The following is a 22,023-nucleotide window of genomic DNA, read 5'->3' as shown; positions in this document are numbered from 1 at the left end:
AACGGTGGTGCAGACAAAATCAACACGTGATAAGGGGAAGGAGGTGGAAGATGGGTAAACGCTGATGAATAAGAAAGGCGAAGGCCGAAAATTATTGAACCTCAACACAAAACAGCGGCCAACCCGACAGTGAGCTGCGGTGCAGCGACGGTGTCGGCATCAACGACCTTCACCACTTGCCTTGGCTACTAGACCCCGCCGCCACCGCACATTGCAGGTGCCATTGCATGAAGATCGCTGGAAGATTACCGAAATTCAATTCATTGGTATGCGGAAGGTTTTTCTGAATTCGAATTGAATATGCAACTTTCTGTTCATGTATTAAATCCGGATTTACGTGCCGCGAGGGGGCTTTTTAAGATTTATGGTAACCGCAGTTAATGTTCCAATTTTAGAGATAAATTTCACTTGACTTATTCGATTTTTCAACCGCGACATCAATCTCATATCGTAATCTCATTGTGTAGAAAAATTAAAATGAACTGAAATCGATTTTAACTAGACTGCATGACGGCTTCGTGTGCATTAAAATTGTATTTACGCATTTACGCTTGATAATAATACTCTTAAAACCATAATCTACGCCATGAAATCTTTTTTTCATATCTCTGCAAGTAGAATAGCCATCAAGAAACTAAATGACGCATTTCGAGTCAACTCGAGCAGATGTTGGCAGCATCCTCTCAGAGTTTAAGGTGAAACGGGACGTGGTCGCGATCAACTCGAATTTTGCAATCTAATTTTTACTTGATTTATGAAGACTACGTACATGAAACTTTGATCAATTGTTTTCACAACTGTTGCATGCCTGAAGTAGCAATTTGAGTGCTGTTTGTTTAGTGGAAGCCGAACTTTTTACGCTCAAACTACAAAAGTAAAAAGAACTCTAACCTCAAAATTGTATAGGAAAAGACCACAATCCCGTTTCACCTTAATGAAACTTTATCGGTGTGTAGGTCTTACTACCCTAGTTATCTTTTTTGTATGCTTCTTATTTTTTCAAAAGTTGCCAATAGATGACTTCTAGGGAATTGTCTGAAAGTTTGTTTGAAAATATAAAAAAAAATGATTCAATTTTATATGAGGGACCATCAGCTCATGAATTTCGAAGTCTATGTTTTGAGATAACACCAGATCTGGACATTTTATGAATTCCTGAGACATTGGAGAAATTTCACAAATAAAAAACAACCATTTTAATCGACCATTTTTGATTCGGTTGTAACTTTCCATAGAACGTTTCTACGAGCAAAGAAGACATTTTGTACTATTGTTGTTATTTGATTGCCTTAACGTCTTCAGTAAAGATTTAGACGGTAATTTTGTCCTCCCAGAAAAAAAATACATACATCGTGAATCAAAAAGGATTTTTGTTTTCAGAAAAAAATACCAAATTATGATTTTCTATCGAATATCTCAACTGATTTTGTTATTTTCATATTGATTTTTTCTCTTCCAAATTTACACATTAGGTACAAGCTAACCAACAATAGTAATAGGAAATAATCCCGACGTTTGATTCATGTTAGCACAAAATCTGGGACATCAAGTTTTAAGATTATTTTCCGCGCCGAGTGTTAATCAATAATAAAAAAATATTTCTAGCATCTAAATAATTTGTTTAATTGGTAAAGTGTCTTCGACAAAGTTGTATATGATAATTTTGTCCTTCTAAAAAAACATACACTGTAGAAAGAAGTTTGAAAACATTTTTTTCAATAAATTTTATATTACAGTAATCACCCGATTATATCTGTACCCGATTTTATCACATTTTTCACCCGATTTTATCATCATAAAACATTTCATTAAAAAAATGTCAGGGTGAACTGATTTTCTATTACGCTTCAATATTTAAGATATTTTTCATAATTCTGTGTATCATTCTGGATGCAGTTTACATTAAAAATTCAACCGATGCACAATGTTACATTTTGCTGTTATCGTGCGAGTAATTGAATAGTGATACAAATGTTTATTATAACCGTATATGTTCGGAGAAGTTTCAAAATATTTGAAAACGCATCTTTTGATGAAGAAAACTGGGTGATCAATTCTCCTAAAAGTGAGATAGAATATTTACTTTTTCATTGGATAAAGACAGACGTTTGGTGTCTTAGGCAAAGTATAAGGTGATCTTAAAACAAGAAACTTTACAGAAGACATCATGTTTCTATCTCCAAGCAACATAAAGTTTTCTATGAGAAGGCATTAAAAATCGTTATTTATATTTTATGATTTTTCTGGTTGCAATATGTGAGAGATATCAGCATGCTGTCTTCGGCAAAGTTTAGTGTTGTGAGAACATCTAATATTTTGCTTATGCTACTGGGCTACAAAAAAGCAAGTAATTCATTTTACCGATTCAAACAAACACATGAACGAATAAAAAACTTAATTGTAATTTATTTGCAACTTTACATCGATTTTTTTAGGTTTGTTCAGAAAAGTTTCAGGCAACTGAATTATCTATCTAAAAAAATGTTTAAAAAAATAGTGATGATCGATTTTTTATAGTCACTTTTGGGTTTTGAATTTTTTTTTTTTTCAGTATAGGATCTCAAATTGAATTTTTTAAATATTTTTTATAGAAGCTCAGACAGTTTTCTTAAATTCATCCCTTGACAACTTTTCTCTATCTTTTGTCATTATTCAGATATATCGATTTATGACAAAACAACTGCAGCTTTTTTCATATATTTGTACAGATAAATTTTCCAAAAAAAAATTAAAATCGCTGATTTTACGTATTTAGTTATTGATTTAACATCTTCAATAAAAAAAAATTAAAAATTTCCCCATTTTATCACTTTCCCTATTTTATCACGCCAAAAAACATCAGGGTGAGATATAATCGGGTGATCACTGTATTTTATTTCAGTAAACTATTACTGGTTAGCCTATAATGTGTAGTTTTTTTCCAGAAAAAAAATTAAGATTCATAAAAAAGAGTTTTTTGAGATATTTAATTCATAATTATATTTTTGTGTCCAGCTTTGCTGAAAATGTTATAACAATCTAACCGCACGTGCTGGTTACAGTTAAAACATAGCATCTCAAAAATGAGTCGCGATTCAAAAACAATAACCAATAGCACAACGGCATCTTTTGCCTCTTTGGCACAAAAAAAAATTGTTTTCGATATCGACCATTTCATGAATACCTGTGCATATTTTTTATCGGTCAAAAATGTGAAAATTTGACCACTTTGAGGCACGTGTTCCCAAAGTCCGATTGAGCTGAAATTTTGCATGGGAACTTTTTTAGAGGAGACGAAACTTTCGAGTCCTATTGCTAAAAGACATTCGAAATGACGATTTACATTGCCACGAAAAGACGATTTATATTGTAAAATTTTTAAAATAAGTGTGTGCAGCAATTCATAGCTCTGAAAAGCTTATTCAGTTTTGTTAGTACCCCATATCTACTCAATAATGTGCGAACCAATGTGCGAAAGTAACTCTACTCATAACATTTTCAGCAAATAAAGGAATGCTCTGGTCAACATAAAACCTCAGAAGTATTTTTTGATCGGGAAGCATTATGTTTAAAATAACTTATTTTCCTCATTTGAACTTTTTGAAAACAACTTTTTTGGATTATACAACTATGAGTAGATTTGTTACGTCTCGTCCATTTTTGTGTTTTCTTTAGTATGTACATGTTTATGAGGGTGGCAGTAAAAAGGGTCATGTCAAATTTCGAAAACCGACCTTGTACATTTTGTTTATTGGTCCAATTAAAATCATCTGTGCAAAATTTCAGCTCAATCGAACATTGATTAGGGGTGCGTCAAAGCGCTCAAAGTTGTGATTTTTCGACCCTCAAAAATCGACCAAGGGGGAAAAACATGAAATAGGGAAAACCGAAACTTTTTTTTTCAATGTCAAATGACCTAGAAAAGCATGAAGCGCCGAAAAAAAAATTTATTAATATTTCAGAACTGGTTTCTAAAATTACTTACAACTCGTTTCAAACCACATGTAAATTATTTTAATGTGCATTAAGTATCTCAAACTTAATCTTTATTAGGGTGGTTCATTCATTTTTTTCACTAGGGTGGTTCCAAACATAATTAAAAATTAATTTTCAGTAGGAAGTCATCTGGAAGCGATGGCAGGGTGGCGACTCTATTTTCAAAAATAAATTCCCTGATATTCCCTGTTGTATCGAAAAAAATTTTCCCGGCCATTGAAATTTGTTTTTAACTGATTTAGTTTACGACTATCATAGCTTCTCATATCTAAATCACAAAACTGAAAAGGATCAGACATAAACTGTTTCCTGCTTAAACTCTCACCAGTAATTTGCTTTTGTTCACTTTAATCTTGAACAAAAATATATTTTTTTTTTGTTGATAAACACATCCAGATCGATAAAATCGAAAATATTTATAACACTGGTCGACAAAGTAAAAAAAAAGCTGCCCTAAAGCAAGATAGCCGCCTCCAAAGTACATCGAAAGGCCGCAGAGTTGCTCGGCTGGTTTGGGACAACTTCAGCCTCCCAGCTGGTCTCGAGGTACAAGCCAGTTGTCGTAGGTTCGAGTCTCGGCTCGGGATAGACTGTTAGTGTTAGTATTATCGTAGCGCTGGCCCCGAAATTGTCCTGTACACTTAACAGTTGTCTGCGAAATCTGTGTATAATAAACAGAAGGTCGAGTTCCGAATCGGAATGTAGCACCGAGGCTTTGCTTTGCTTTTTACGGGACAATTTCGTTGAAGTCTCTAAAAATTTGAGGCGCTTCCAAAACATATAGGGGCACCAAAATTCACTGGAACGGTTAAAGACCTATTATCTTTTTTCCAGTTCGAGCTCTGGAGCATTTTCAGCAATTCCATAAACAAAACATGTTTGAATCTATAAAAATTAGCATCTTAATTGCAGCAAAAATAAAATAGCCATCATTTTGAAACTATAGGATCGATGAGAAAATTCATTTTTCGTTGATTTTTAGTGCAAGAAGTCACGTCATAGCTCGGAGACGTCAAATCGGAGACTATATGTAATCGAGTCCGACCTGTAGTAATTCAGAATTTTCCTTTTTTATATCCTAACCTTCTTATCTTCCAGAAATCAATAGAACATGCAATCACACTTTCCGACGGTAGAGGGAGAGGAATGTGCAGGCAACTTTATAATAAGGAGAAGAGTTAGTGATTGCCATGACGTGACGTGACAGATAGATCGATTCGAAAAAGGCTAAAATAGCTAATTATTTTTTTACGTTCTACATGACTTTGGAGAACTTGTCTACCGCTTTATCAAAACTTTGTTAGAAGACACTTATTGAAAAATTAGCGCTGCTCAAGTGGTTATTTACACATTTGTGCATGTGCAAATTTGAGGTGCTATCAGGATGTTGAACAATTGGGAAATTTCACATCTGATTTCCGAACACTTTTAAATATTTTAATCATTGTTTTGAAGATTCTTGTGTAACGTGCCGTGCCTTAACCACTCTAGATGTTGTTCTTTCTTGGTAAGTAAAAAAAATTGAAACGTTTCAGCATAACCATTATTTATTTTCGGTTTACTTTTTCAGGGTTAGAGCATGTCTTGACGAATCCTACCTTGTGAAAAGCAACATCGAAGGTGTGCAAAAAAAACATTTTAGTCATATTTGTGCGCACTCCCATGCAACTCCACCACTCGAATGCGTCGCCTCGGCAACATCAGCGGCTCCTGTTATTCTGATATTATTATTGTTATTGAACGCATCCCCGATATGGGTAGACTCCGCGTTTGTTTGCTGTGTTGTCTGTCCGTGACGGTGGTAATGGCGGTACTTGGCCGGAGTGCAATTTGTATACATCGATTGTTCTGCGGGGGAGGAGGGCCGCGCTTGCCTCGTATATGGGTCTTGTTGTACTTAATTGCTGTGCGTAAGCTATGCAGCGGCAGAGGCTGTTTGTTACCATACACCCCAACCCAGACAACTGGCGGCAGGCGCAAGCAAGCAACCTTCAGACGATGAGGTATCCGGGTTGACTCGAAGAAAATCAACACATCATGAACCGTCATTGCCACGTTGAACAGTCTAGGTATTTTTCTTCGGTTATGTCGTAATGGTTGTACGATTTTTTGTTTGATTGCTTGTTTTTTTTTTTGCGTTTAAAAGGTCGTGCGTAATTGATGACGTGCAAAATTTGCCAACTTTTAACCCAGAATAAGTGGCTATTGTTCTACAACCTCATGTCCTGTCCACAAGTGTTTTCGGAAGTGCCAACAAGAAACCTTCCTTACCTGTAGAAGACGCTTCAAATAGCTTTCGAATTAAAACAAAACCTTTACCAGGGAAGACTGGGGGAGAAAACTGTTCAAGTATTATGACATTCACTTCGTATACTCAAAGGGCAAAAACTTAATGAAATGGATAAAACAATGACAATCATCAAACAAGTCTTGTTCAAATATGTGAGAGAAAGAAGCGATCTCAAGTTACTTCCTTACAAAACTATTGTCGGCGGAATTTTGTTTTAGTTAACGTCAAGAAGAGAAAATATTTTTGAATTCAGTGGACCATGTTTGGTAAGTAATCTCAACTGCACACAAGCGATGAACCTGGTGACAGACCGAATACTTATGAACGAATTCATTTATCATCTACATTCAGAGCTCCAAATTTGAAGCACGAATGAGCACAATCTGTGCAACACTTTGTAAGCATTTTTGCGACAATCTGTTTTCCAAAACTCAACCCATTCGTCAACTGTTCGAAGCCTACATCACCAGGTCCTAATTGGATTGACCGGATAAACTGCAGCATTCCTTCGATTCGGAGAACCAGATCAAGGAAAGCTAGGAACTTATCCATGGCACGTGACGTGCTTTGAATCTAGATTGCGACGTGCGAGCATTTTACTGGTGTTTGTTATTTTATTTATTACCATTACTTCATGTGGCAACATTGAAACTTTACTACACAGCACGATAGAATAGAATAGCAGAACAAAACTCGTTAATGTATTTTTTACTCCATCCATTTTAATAAGATAGTTTGAGATTCTAGTTGACCTTCAATAGGTATTAGTCACTAATGGTGGTAGTTAATTATGACTAGGAAACATTACCGAAACATTCTGAGTGGAAATCTTCGCTCAAAAAGTAAGCAAAAGTATGCAACTCAGAGAAGCAAAATCTAGAATTTACTTCAAAATGAAGTTGCAAGATTTGTGTGCTTTGTGGTTCTCCGGCGCTGACCTTGAGAACGGTGTGAGTCACGTCATCGACCGTCGTCGTCTGGTAATTATAACCTTACATGATGACACACTCACACCAAACCGATAAAGGTACACATTAAGTCATGATTGAGCAATTTAGAGAAGAGGATGAATCCGCCTGAAACCGTCTTCCAATCACCGCACAGGTTTGCGGTAGAATGGGAAATCGATTAGATCGGTTGGTTATAATGCGAATGCGAAATAGCGGCAGGCAAACTGGCGGCGGTCAGTTCTCATCTCCGCTCGGAATTACTATTGGTTCAAAGGTGAGCCCCAGTAAGTGAGGAAACACGTGACCGCCCAGCGTTTTTTTTTTTTCATTTCACGGTATATTAACATGAGAGCTTTCTTTTCTCGCGGCCCGTGTAATGACTGCAAACTCGGCGTTGTATTAGCATTTAGTCACCTTGAATTAGATCTAACATGGTTATATGCGGTCTGTCTATACGAACGGATCGGACCAAAAACACCCTCAGGAAATTACAGAATAACAGTCCGTGGAAGCACAATATCTACTCAGAGGCACACGTTATTTTTTTTAAAGAACCTCAAGTTTTTATCATTGAAAGCCCGTTCAGAGATTGAATTGTTCGGATGGCCGCGAAATGGACCGGGAGTCACCTCGAATAGACACGATCGCCCCATCACCGTTCTACGTGACAGCTGGCGATTCTGAGTGTTGTTTTGTCATGTGATCAATGTTGAAATTTACCTTTGTTAGACTCATAGAAGAATCGTTTGAGCAGTAATAATATTTTCCGGGTGATGGGACCGGATAACAATAAACCACCAACAACGGTGATGTGAAACAAAATTAAAATTCTAGATGAGTTTTTTAAACGAAACCTAGTGGTAATAGGCAGTTATGGTATTACAAAACATTCATTAAACCAACCGAGTGTAAAATTAAACAGAACGTCAACTATGCGATTAAAAAAAAAAAACAATAATCACGCGTTCATACATTCGGCTTGAGTTTAAACTAGGGATTTTGGCTGGTAGAATATCGAACCATGAATTTTTAACATATTTCTCTAAATATGGCATAGGTATGAAAACAAATACTATAGTAAAAAATGAATAAAAATACTTCAAAGATTTTTGGTTAATCGAACTCGCAAATGTACGCTCAAAAATCAGTGCTTTAAGAATTTCGTTTAGGAAAATTATATTTTAATTTTTTTTTATTTCATTATGTTAATTATTTTTTCTATTTTAGTTTACTTACTTCTGTTAAAATTCTCTTTTCAACAAAAATAGGTTTCACATCACTGTGTTTCCCATTTCCTCACGTTGTCAAAGAAAAAATTTTTTATTCATTTCATGTTGCCTTCGAAAATATCACATGGACCACTGCCGTGTGACGTTGGAAAAAAAATACTATTCTACTGTCTTTCGTGGTAGCACATGCTTCTGAAATTTATTTTGTTTCTATTTCGTTATACACAAGTTCAAACTTCGAATTAAAAATTTAACATTTTAAAAAATCAAATCTATGTGACTTATTTCTATTTGCACTTTTCGCAGTGTGAGTAATATTGGCATTTGACTATTTCATACTGGCCCGCTCGGTTGTGTACGGTCTCTGTAACAAATTTTATTTGCTATCCTGCGTCAAGCCCGAGTGAATTCATTTAAAGTTTTCCAGATTTTATTAGTTTTGAGCCATAGATTTTTGAAGGAGAATTATCCAAGACATTCGGAAATTGCCTGCCATTTTTTTTTATTTCCGTTATTAAGTCCAAAAAATCTAGCCGTGGCGAAACGTTGAAAACCTTTTCATGTTTTTTTTTTCAAATAAAAAATGGACGTTCAAATAATACAGCACACACTTTTTTCTCACTAGAACAACGGTCTTGTGGTCTATTTGGCTTTGATCGTTTGGAAGCCCACTATAAAACTTATTTGTGCCTTTTTTTTTCATTCAAGATGTTTTGAACCCAACTTACAGTTTAACCAGTTTTGATTAGTTATTGCCACTTGTGGCAGACGGTTAAGCTTGAAACTCGCAGAATAAAGTCAAAACTGTGATTCAGTTGCGAACGACGCCTTATTTAAAAGCGACGATAGTAAAAAAAAAACAAATTATAGTATAATGGAATCGAGCATTACCATTTTTCCGCTGGCCACCATCCTGGAAGATTTTACAAGCCTTTTAGCTGTGTTAATTCCGGATCACAAACTATGGAGCACTGTTTTTTCAGCACAAAGGAAACACTTATATTATAAAAAAAAAACTTCTGCTAAAACAGAAACAGCACAAATTGTTTTTTTTTGTCGAAACGTTTCACTATTCTAAAATTGCCCAAGCAAACAGAACCACTTCGCTTGTACCCATTCACTTTCGATGCCCTGCGATGCGCGTCCGAATCAAACTTTTGACCGTTACTTCAACCGAACCGTTTTCCACAGTGCCCTCTGTCTGCTGAAACCGTTTTTGAATTCTGGTTCAAAAACAGTTCCCAGTGTTCCTCCTTTGTGTCTCTCGTTTCACCGCAGTCAAAGATTATCGCACCGCAAAACCTGCTGCAACTTTTTGGGACACGAACCACAAGAAAAAATGCGATCGTTTGCTAACTGAAAGCGAAACGGGAGTCACCGCTGAATCACTTTTGCACCAGCGTAATCGATCGGACCGCGAGGATCACCTTTGAACCGCTTAACTTCCTCTTCTGCTGGAACGCGTTACTTACTAAGCTTCTCTATTCGATCGCCCCAACCGTCCGAAGTGTACTGAAATGATCTTCGCAAAGGCCCCTCCGCAAACTTATAATCGGCGCGTACCCTCTGGTAAAGAAGATGACATCACGCAGTTAATACAAAAAAAAAATGTGAGAGCATGTAGCTTGGGATTCTCTGAACGCCTTGCAGGTGGGCTTTTTGATTCAACTTTTGCAACGGCTATTGTTGAGACAGACTTTGAGCGCGGCTTAAGACGCTCGCTCACTCGCTCTTTTTCTTGCAATTGAACCGCTTTTTCTCTTTTTTCTTCTTCCAGCGATCGGCTGGTGTTGGTGTTATACTGATAGGTTTAACTTTCTAGCAGCTAGGGATGATCAAATTTACCCGTGCTAGTGTTTCGATATAATACGATGAGTACTATATTCATTAACAAATTTGTAACAATGATCGAGGTTCCAATTGAAATTCAACAGACAGTTATTAAAAGATAATAATAGATTTCGGGTACTGTCGTCGGTATCGTCTAAAGAAACGAGCACACCTGTTCGGCACTTTTTATGTATGTGTGCGAGGAAGAGGCTTCTCTACCGATCGCCACAAATCCAGTCTTTTCTGTTTGCTTAAATCATCGTTCATCTCTGCTACGGCAGATAGTCACACAGGTGAATCGAGTGATGTAACAAACAATCGGTTTCAGGTCTCGAATTGTAAAACGTAATGGATCACAATTCACTCTCGCTTAGTCACTTGTTAAAGCCATGTTAGGGTAGGTGAGATTTTGGTCATTTGCGTCGCAGACGTACACGACCACAGTGTTAGTTTGGCAATCGATTTGTTTGACAATGACGATGATCTTTTATGTGAGATTTTCTTCACTGTTTGAGAGACTATTACCGCCCGTAGGAGAGAGAGAGAGAGAGAGCGCGTACATAGTTTTCCAGAGAGAATGCAAATTCCTCATCAGACGTGCAGCTATTGGATGTGGGCATGCAACATTGCATCCGAAAACCTGTTTTGTGTGGGCTTATACGAGATGACGGCATCCATAAATTTGAACGTCGCGGTACAACATGCCGTTATTACCACCCAGAGTCGTTTAAGAGGATTTCCTATTTTCTCTCAAAAGGAAAAATTTGTATGGACAATATAACTGAAACTAAAAGAAACAAAGCTTATCTATGATTAAAAAAAAAAAATAAAACTTTAACGCAATTGAAAATAGCAAAATTACCACATCTGGTATCCGCGCGTCATGTGACTAACTCTCGGTTGAAAACAGACTTCCACACATAGTGCATGACATTCCATAATTCATCTGCCGCTGATGCAGAGGCACACACAATAAATCGCGTAGATGTATTCTGCAAACCCCCATCGCGGCGCAGTATTGTCACTGGCACCGACGACGGCACATGTGACTCAGGTTTTATTTTATCGGCCGCCTAGTTGCTTGCCTAAAATCTTGTTTGTTTATCTCAGCGTTGGTGTTGGCATAATGTGACGTAAAAGATCTGCTGTGCCCGACCAAAGTGTACTCGCCGGGTTTTGAACAAAATATAATTCGCAAGACAAAAGGTTTCAAAATCTACTACCGCAAACCGATCTGGAACGATGATGTAATAGACGTGACCAAAAATAGCACCTATTCAGGATACGCGAATTGGTGCCATCGGCGCATCAATAGGAGTGTCGGGTCCGTGAACCCGCGTCGTGTTGCTATTCGGAACACGTGAATACTTTCGATCAATTGCGGGCTGCGAAACTCGGAAAAGATTCCTACACCTTCCACCAACCGATAAGATACGCAAACAATTCGGCGATTCTTTAGACATGTGCCGTGGCCAATAGATAACGCATACACCTTGCCGATGCAATCATTCTAATTAGCGTTATGGCGAATCTTATCACCGTGAAGAAGTACTATTTGGTAATGGATTGTGGGGCCGGTATCAATAAACAGCGACCTGAACGATAAACGTGTTTAACATATAACAAAAATATCGGAGAATGTTCACTAAGGATCCACATCATTTAAAAAGAATTATATTTTTAGGATTTTCAGGGAGAGAAATGTTGTCATTAAATGTAAACATTATTTTTAATGATTTTTCTTAATATTTCTGTTGTTTTGTTTTCACGTAAACATCAAAAACTACTAACTCGCCGGGACCATCGTTTCTACGTTTGTTTACGGGAAAACTTCATTGAGTTTCCAGTTAACTCACGAGACTAAAGAGAGGTGACACGATTTAGGTGAGCCTATAGCCGTGGTGACTCGTGCTGTATCCAGAATTTTCATCCGCTCTTCTCGGTTCTGGGCTACTCGTCGTCAATTTCCACTTGCAGATCCTGTTTAACTTGGTCAAGCCACCTAGTATGTTGAGCCTCTCTGTTTCTGATGCCGACGGGATCCTTAAAGAGAACCAATTTTACCACACTCGCGGCTTGTCCGGCCCATCGCAGCCTCCCAGCCTAAGTCAGGTGAACAATGGGAAGAAAGGAAGGAAGGGAAGGAAGATTCAGACGCCTGCGCCACTCTCCGCTTTCGGTTTGTACTCTATCAAATATTGCCCGCAGCACTGGCGTTCAAAAACGGCCATTGCGCTTAGTATGTCCTCGTGAGTAGCATCACAGTTTCACGTTCATACAAAACTACTGGTCTAATTAAGGTTTTGTACATCGTCAGTTTCGTGTGGCACCGTATGCTCCTGGATCGAAGCGTCCTGCGAAGGCCTAAGTAGCCCGATTTCCAGCTTGAATACGCCATTGAACCTGCTTACTTGTGTTATTGTCGGCGGTTACCAGAGATTCCAAGTATACGAACTTATCTACCACTTCGAGTTCATCGTCGTCCATGATCACCGTCCTAAGGGGGCGCGTGTTGTTTTCTCTCGAGCTTCTTCCTTTCATATGTTAAGTTTTCGACGCATTCATTTCTAGTCCAACAATTCTAGTCTCCACTTTTAGTCTGGCGTAGATTACCTCCCTCGTCGCACACTTTCTCGTAATAACATCGAAGTCTGCGAAGCCTAGGAGTTGACCATCTCCTTGTCTTAACCCTATGCGCGTTTTGGAGGGATTCAAGAATGTCCCCGATACGCAGCACATCACTCGATCGAAGGTAGCTTTGATAACTCGTGTCAGTTTACCCGGAAAACAGTAGTCGTGCATTATTTGCCATAGCTGATCTCGGTTGATTGTATCATACGCTGCCTTGCAATCTATTTCTGAAGGATCTGCCAGAGTGAATATTTGATCCGTAGTAGCGCGCTTGCGTGAACCCCGCTTGGAACTGCCCTGCGAATCTGTTTGCTAGAGGAGACAGATAGGGGACAGAATCTGGGAGAGGACTTTGCAGGCCGCGTCGATCAACGTTAAGCCCGATCGATTATAGATGGGGCACACAAATCCTCCCATCCATTCCTTCGGTAGTCTGTCTTCCTCCCAAATCCTGAAATTTACAAGGTAAAGTGCTTTACCGGTAGTTTGTCCTTAACTGTGGCTTAATTGTTCTTTTTAGTGATCCCATTCCTCGTTTGATCTCCAGGATATCGGAACTGAGACAATGTTATCGTTTGTAGGCATTCCACGGTTACTCTCCCTTCCGCCTCCTTCCGTTGCTTCGCTGTTGAGGTGCTCACTAAAATACTACTTCACCTGTCAACCACCTTCCATTCGCTTGTGACCAAATTTCCCTCCTCGTCTCTACACATATCTGGACTAGGCGTGTATAGCCCTTACGGGAATGGTTTACCTTCTCGTAAAACTTGCACGTGTCATTAGCCCGAAACAGTTGTTCCAGATCATCACAATCTTTGTCTTCAGAATCATGGTCAACTCATTTCGAGCTCGTCGATTTTCGGCCGCGTTCTCTCAATTTTAATTGTGGTGATGCTTAGATAGCTTTTACAAGTTAGGTTTTCCTCTCCATCACTTGCAGGCATTCGCACTCAAACCAGTCATTTTGTCCGTTCGACGTTGCGGCATTGCCACATCCATCGTCGAGTGTCGAAGCACATGGTTCCTCTGTGGAAGCTAGAGCCTCGTCAGGTAAGCGCGCGTAATTCTCGGCCGCCTGCGGGTTGTTCAACTCCTGGATGCTTTGCCGAGAAAGACAGTTTTGTCGTGTGTGGAATACCGTAGATAGTTTTGAGCGCTCATGTTCTACTAGGTTGTGCTGTGAGTCTATATCCGCTGATTTGATTTGTTGTTCAGTGGTCAGGTGTTCGCCAGGTAGCTTTGTGGATATCCTTGCGTGGAAAAAAGGTGTTCTTGATCACCAGGCCTCGAGAAGCTGCGAAGTTGATGCATTGTAGTCGTTAGTGTCGTGTGTAGTAGCTGTGAGGCTCTATCATTGGTCTATACATCACTTTCCTACCAACCTGGCTGTTAATTAGGGTGTCCCGAAAAATCGATGTTGAAAAAGTCAAGGTGCTCAACCCTAAATTGAAAGATAATGTTATTTATAGCATTTTTGTAGAACATTTCGACTTTCTAAAAAGTTGTTTTCAGGTTACCCAAACGTGAGTTATGAAAAAATGACTTTTTAAAGATACAAGCCCACTCTTTTGCACTTTTTTAAATTCGGTTCGATTCTCAAATTTTTCCACATTTTTGTGAGGTTGTTTTTGAATATTTTGCATGGTTCAGTTCAGCATAACATTCAGTTATTTGACTCCCAGAGCCCATAAAACATCACGAAAAAATTAATTTTTCCTATAATTTTTAGATAAATCCCTTCAAAACACAAATAAAAAATTTGTTTGATCAACAACTGAAATTTTTACTGCAAAGCGGGATTTATGACGAAAATTTACATGAAAAAAGATCCTTGATATCTTATCGGGAGGCTGAGACATTGGCATATTTATATGTGATGGAAAACTTGCATTTTAACAAATATGTTAAATAACTGTTTTATTTTAGGAGATAAAAAATAACAATGTTCAGAAAACAAATACATTTTTAGATGGCTGATAACTTAGTAGAAGGTTTAATAATTCGGAAAAATCTGCGAAAAAAATTAGAACGAAAATTGTGATTTTAGTCCCTTTTAACAGAAAACTCAATGTTGCTCGTATTATGTACGAGATAGAAACATGTATTCGGTAAAGTATCTTGTTTTAAGATAACCTAAAACTTTGCCGAAAACACCTTGCGTCTATCTTATTTTGATTAAAAAGTAAATTTTTTATCTCATTCATTATTGGATTGATCACCCATCTTTCTACATTAAAAGATGCATTTTTGAATATCCTGAAACTTCTCCGAACATACCTTATGACTATATTCAATATTTGAATCACTATTTAGGAAATTATACGCACAAACGGCAGAATAAAACACTGTGCCATGGAGATATTGAGCTTTAGTGACATTTTTGACAAAATACACAGTTTTCCATCACATGTAAAAACGCCAATATCTCAGTCCCCCGATAAGATATCAAAGATCTTTTTTCATCTAAATTTTCGTCCTGAATCCCGCTTTCCAGTAAAAATTTCAGTTCTTGATTAAAAAAAATTTTTATTTGTGTTTTAAAGGGTTTTATCTAAAAATTATGAGAAAAATTCACTTTTTTGTGATGTTCAATGGGCTCTGTGAGTCAAATAATTGAATGCGATGCTGAACCAAACCATGCAACATATTTAAAAACAACCCAACAAAAATAAAAAAATATTTGGAAAAATTTAGGAATCGAACAGATTTGAATAAGTGCAAAAGAGTGGTTTTGTAGCTTGGAAAAGTCATTTTTTCATAAATCACGTTTGGGCAACCTGAAAACGATTTTTTAGAAAGTCGAAATGTTCTACAAAAATGCTATAAATAACATTATCTTTCAATTTAAGGCTGGGCACCTTGACTTTTTCAACATCGATTTTTTTTGGGACAGCCTACTCTTCATATCCCCGACAACGATCTTCATGTCCCGTGGTGAGCAGCATTCGTATGATGCCTTCAACTGCGCGTATAACGATTCGTTCTCGTCGTCAGGTCTACCTTCGTGCGGGCAGTGCAGGTTGATGATGCTGTAGTGAAAAAACACCCTTTTATTTTCAGTAAACGAATACTCTCGTTGATCGCCTTTTAGTTGATCATGCGATCCTGCATTCTGCCCAGCACACAAGAACCCGTTCCTAACTCGTTGGTTGGTTCACCGCTCTGATAGAAATAGGCCTTGCTGCCACGAACTCTCCACACCCTCTCACCTCTGCGACAGATCTCCTGCAAAGCCACGATGCTAAACTTGCAAGGTTCTAACTGCTCAAACAGCGCCCAGTTCCAGGTACCGAGTGTTATTGTTTAGGTAGGTTGCCTTACTAGAGCCACGCTATCTACCAAGTCTCTCAATGGGGCTGCCATTTTGGTTATAGCTTTCGAGACAACACGTTTCTTAATTCAGCCGCCCGCACCGGATCAAACGCTGTTGTGAGCCGCCGCTAACCTAGGAAACAAACGCTCTGGGAGGTTGGGCTTTCCCCCTTCCCTACCAGCAAATGACCGAGGTCTCATCACAGGTAGGATACCATGGTCTTGGTTGGTTACTCGTATCCCGACTGGTACCACGGGGAGGTAGGGATAGAATGGTACGCACTGCCCAGCTATTTACCAACATCTCATTATGATCTCATTGTGATTAAATTCCTTTGACAATCATCGATATGCAGTCCCTAGAAAATTCATACTTATATTTATTACGTATTTATAAACAAGCTGTTGACTGTTCTTGATGAGAAGAAATAAAAATAAATAAATGACTAATCGACTCGGTCATCCGGAGAATTCGGTTATCCGGAGCGAAATATTTTTCAAAAATCCGGATAATCGAGTCCGACCTGTAGCATAAATTCATTGAAATATTTGGTCAATACTACAAAATTCCCTCGGCCAGCAAAAAGATTGGATGAATAATTCAGAAGTTATCATGACCAGTGATGGAAACGAAACGAATATGATGCAATCGTCGTTTATTCATCACTTGTGCACTTCACGAAGTGTACAGGCCGCGACTAAACTTGAATCCTCTCAACCCATAATGAAATGATGATATGGTGCATAGGTTTCTGGGAGAAAACAAACACATGACTAGACTACATCAGCTCTGAGAAGCGATTCGATCGTTGCGTTTGTCTCTCCATAGGCCGGTAGTTAGGGGAAGAAAGGATAGCAACAGGAGAATATCATGTCGCCTGAACAGCAGCAGAGGCTGGGTGCGGTGAGAGGGAATGTGTGGGGGAAGGGACTACTACGGCAGCGGTTTAGTTTAAGCGAGAGTAGGAGGGCATACACTGTCACTTTCTTTCTTTTCTGACAAAAAATCATATTCGTGAGTCAAATGAATAAGGATATAACAAGTTCTGATCCCTCTGTGTAACAGAGACGAATAGCTTCATATACCGAGTTGTGCACATTGAGAACCACGTGATATGGTGTACACTAATGAATAGAAATATATCGTAAAGAGGAAAGCAAAGAGAGTGCACCAGCACCGATGCTTTGTTTTTCGCATACTGACGACGATTTCAACGCATCTTAGGCTTGTTTTATGTCTATTCATTAATCGCTAGAGGTGATTTTTTTCCTTCGCTGATCATAACTAAATCCGCTGTCAAAGAATGAGCTGTGTAATAATTGTGCAAATTCATTTAAATGAAAAAAGGTCGATTGAATTTTAAAGTATTTTCGGATCATAAGTTGCATTTATCCATATGAATCCTTCATACAGGGTGCGGCGGAAAAAATGCGAAAATTTTCAAACTTCAATTTTGGGCTAATGGATGTAACAAATGACTAACAGTCAGGTTTTTTTACGCGGTTTTTTTACGATTTTTGAATAAACGCGTTTTTTTACGCGGATTTTTGAACTAACGCGGTTTTTTTTTACGCGATACCGCGCTAATTCAAAGAAATTTTCACGAATTTCCGAATTAATGTGGGTTTGGAACCAGAAACGTTTAAGTGTTTATCAAGTAAAAGACTTAGTCCAAAAAATACTCTCCGCTCACCGAAAGATCCGGAATGACTGTCAAAGAGGACAATTAAATACTGGTTCTAGAGTGTCTCGGGTTTTTTTCTAAAGCCCTTCTTGCTGGTCTACTTTACGCGGATCTAAAAAAAAGGTGTTTTTTACGCGGATTTTTGAATTAACGCGGTTTTTTTACGCGGATTTTTGAATTAGCGCGGTTTTTTTACGCGGATTTTCGAATTAACGCGGTTTTTTTTACGAGTTACGTATCCCCCGCGTAAAACCTGACTGTACTTCGGTTGACAATGTATTCAGTTACGTTTACTTTTAGGTTCTGCATTAGAAAATCTAAATTATTTCATTACAAATTTGTGAAAATGTATGTCAAAGAAGGGATTAAAAGTTTGTCGCTTATCCAGAAAACGCCGAAGGAGGTTTTCCGGATTGGTCGATGTCATTTGGCCACAGTTTATTGAATCGAAATGTCTCTACAGGTTGGTTCTAAGCAGCGGAACCTGGAAGTGGAACTTTCTCCGCGCAGATTTCTCGCAACCTGGTACGTTCCATCAGAAAACTTTTTAAAGAATCAACATTTCTGTAAAATCATCATCGTAGAAGACTTCCGCATTTCCAATACTAGAATGAAATACCAAACCATTATGGAACGACTGAAAAAGATACGAGTGACTCTCTCGAAGAGATTGCTTTTTTGTTGAAGGAGGAAACAATAGATCCTGTTCTTTGACGAAAAATTGATCACCATCCAAGCTGCGACCTACAACCGGTCTGTGACCGGTTCATTTCACTGATGAAATTTGCGGATATTGTCGACACCCGGAGGACTGCGTTCGAAAGACATGCTCTGATTACGGCGTTGTCTTGAGGATGCCATTGATAAAAATGAAGGATACCTCGAGGATATTCGTCTGAATGAATCTTATAAAGAGAACTGAGCTTACTCCGTTTCAGTAAAACCTGTTTACATAACTGACTACTGATATGACCTTTCAATGCACTTATGATAATTGAAGTGGGATGAGTGATGTTAAAATGCGAACAGACGAGATGAGCAATAAATGCTAGAGCTTACGTAGTGTGTTACAGTAATGCAGAGACTTTGGCATAAAAATTGAATCCACAAAAAACACCCCAAATCTGCGCTACTAATTTACAGGTTTTTTGCGAATCTCGGGTGCATCATAATAGTATTTTTCTCCATTGCCAACCTGCTGCTCATCTGCAATCAAGGTGCGGAGCATTGAGCACACCGATATCCACCGTGATGATGATTGAACTGTTGGCAAGCACAACTTACTTTCCTACCACACAGGCTAGAACTGCTGGAACAGACACACACGCTCGCGCTTGTTCCTCTATACACATGCCGATGTAAGCTGATGGATCCAGTCTGAGGCAAAAAAAAGCTGACTTGCGGATAAATGGTAATTGCATCATTTGTATGCAGCAGTTTTTTATCTCTGATGTTAGGTGTAGGTAAGTAGAGAAAACTCTGTACACCGCAAAAGTTTCAATAGTTCAGCGGAATGATGAATCTCTGCGGCCGATACTGGCATGCCATGAGACGAGGGGCCTGATGTGTTGGTGCTGGAGCTCGTCTCGATATTCACCATCAAATATCAGTAGAGTTCTAAGAGGTACTCGTTTTTTTATTCACCATTTACCGGTGTGAGGTCACATGACGAGAGCAGTAGAACGGGCCATCATCAACCACCTCCAGAGAGGTAGGTACGAGAGTGACCTGCTTTACCTAAGGGGTTTCACATTGTTGTATGGACATGCAATCTCTTGGCGAATAGGTCGATTGCGATAGCTGAGTGTATGATTGGGGTCAAATTACTGTTAAGAGGAATCTATTCGGATTAATTATTAGGAGCTATTATTGTGATAGAACTTGAAAAAATGGCGCCCATCCCTCCCTAAAGGAAGTGCTTATCGCAGGTAGACTTGCATTCCGTGACATTAATCATTGATTGTTGCTTTTATACTCCGATGAGTCAACATGTCACTTGGCTGTGATTACATCATTGTGAGGTTATTTCCAGTGGTAAAACTCATGCACACACTTCTATATGAATAACGTTGGTTATAAATAACTGTTGGGTAATCAATTCGATAATTGAAAAGGTGGCACTGTTTGCTAATGAATCAATCGTTTTTTTTATATTTTTGAACAACTAAAACCTTGTCTAATCAAAAGCAGAGTTGTCGTAGATTATACGTTCATTCAAAACGCACTTGCTCGAAGTGTCGCATAGTAGGACTCAGTTTTAGTTGATGCATTATTTTGGAAAAATTTGACCTTTTCATATAAAATACTCGATTACTACCACCTGATTATGCTCGAAAATTTTATTTTGATATATAACAAGTAACTATTTCACGACAAACAATTTGTGATTTTACACATACAGCCACAAAAAACGGTGTATGACTGCATACTAAACATTCTCAGCACAATGATTGTATTCTGGGAACGCCGTACAACAGTTAACGCAAAGATATCAATTAAGGAAAGTGACATGACAGCTTCATGAATTGAGTAAACTCAAATGCGCACGCAAGACGATAATACTCTGACTGACTAGTGAAATGTACATGAAACTTGCAGCGCGTTTGCTATGAATATCGACTACCGATATTTTCTCTCCGTTCAACTTATTCAAGTTGACCTGCACATACTACACAATATCGATGAAAGCAATACTTTTCTAAGCGCAACAAAATCTCAAATTTCTCTAGAACCGGAAAAACGCCTACGACCCTGTACTAAATTTGATTCATCGTGTCAGTCAGTCCAGCGGAAACTGATCCGGCTGTGGTAAAGTAATCTCCCCTGGGAGAGAGGAAGGGAAATTGCCAACATATGATAATTGTTGATTTCGTTCCAAATGGCCTGTTCCGCTAAATGGGGCCAAAAATAGCAACGCGGGAGTTTTGCGTAAATCGCTGCTTAGGGATCGTGCGCGGGTGTCTCTACGAGAATGACCTTCAGTCTTCCAATAGGTACACCATCATATATTTATTTACACACAGCAGTCACAGCCTATAGCCGTATGACGACGAAGGGGTAACGATGCCATCCCTCCAATAGGTCCCATACGCGAATGCAAAGTGTAATTGTTTATTTATTTCACTATTATTACTCTTGTTGATTTTTCACAGCCACGACTGTTACGGCGACCGGTTGAACCTAATATGGGTTAATTGAACAAACGGAGCAGAACGATTCCGGATTGTAACAACACATTCAACCAGCCAGTCGTCGCAGCCGTGATTTGAACCATCAGTTTTGATTGTGAAACCGATGGCCGTATTAACTGACCAATCTCTCTACGTCTCATTTGTTATATTGGTTTTTTATCGTGTGTTTCAGTGGGAATTGGGCAGAATGATTCTAACCCACAGTTACTCAACTAACGAAATTATTCGAGAAAGTACGAAATTTTACACAAAAAATTTTTCTTTATTAAACAATCGAAAAAACTCTAGTAAACAAACGATTTTTGATTCTGTTGGATGTAAAAAAGACGCGCCTTCAGAATATTCAATAATTTTCTGCGTGTATTTGCACACCAATGAGTAATTTAAAGTTCAATTATCTCTTAAAACCGATAATGGTTAAATACCTTTTTTATCTTGAGCTACAGCAAGTAAAATGTTTAACAAAAATATGGACGGCTATATGGTTAATATCTTTGTAGAAGATATGAAATATGAAGAATACCTTCGAAAAAAGATAGGTTGACAATTATGAGTTGAGTGAACTTTTCATACAACATTATTTATATCTTTTCAAATAAAAGAGATAGAAGTTTTACATCTTCGTCAATGTTGCTAGTAAAATTTTTACAAATAAATTCTTTATATCAATTCTGGGTGGATCAATCACTGAATCGTCTTGTTGATATTGTATATTATTTTGTTATATCATCCGCCGTGATAAATAAAATTCAAAACAACATATTGTAAATCAATCGTTAAAAAGAAAATTAAGTTGAGTTGCTGAACACTGCAACTTTTTTGATTTTCGCAATAAATTAAGTTCATAACATTCAAAAATAGACAAAATTCCGAACCAAACTGCTATCGAATCAGAAGCATTTAACAGTCTAAACAACTTTCCCGAAGATC

General features: G+C 38.2%; 1 protein-coding gene across 10 annotated transcripts in view; it reads right to left on the bottom strand.

The window, feature by feature from the left end:
* The window catches only part of LOC129727220 (moesin/ezrin/radixin homolog 1), a 70,857-nt gene that overhangs the window by 15,412 nt on the left and 33,422 nt on the right, over positions 1–22,023 (bottom strand). For 3 of the 10 annotated variants that reach the window (XM_055685118.1, XM_055685293.1, XM_055685620.1), the window contains exon 1: positions 9,336–9,934. The exons of 4 other annotated variants lie outside the window; for them this stretch is intronic. In XM_055685118.1, coding sequence (XP_055541093.1) covers positions 9,336–9,356 — 21 coding nt within the window. In that variant the 5' untranslated portion in view covers positions 9,357–9,934. Of the gene's footprint in view, positions 1–9,335; positions 9,940–22,023 lie in introns of those variants that run through there. 3 more of the 10 variants (XM_055685210.1, XM_055685367.1, XM_055684850.1) reach the window with 2 other exon arrangements.

The sequence above is a fragment of the Wyeomyia smithii genome, chromosome 1 (genome assembly GCF_029784165.1).
Source record: "Wyeomyia smithii strain HCP4-BCI-WySm-NY-G18 chromosome 1, ASM2978416v1, whole genome shotgun sequence".
NCBI lineage: Eukaryota > Metazoa > Arthropoda > Insecta > Diptera > Culicidae > Wyeomyia > Wyeomyia smithii.
The sequence above is the reverse complement of the archived record's forward strand: the minus strand, read 5'-3'. Positions and strand labels throughout refer to the sequence as shown.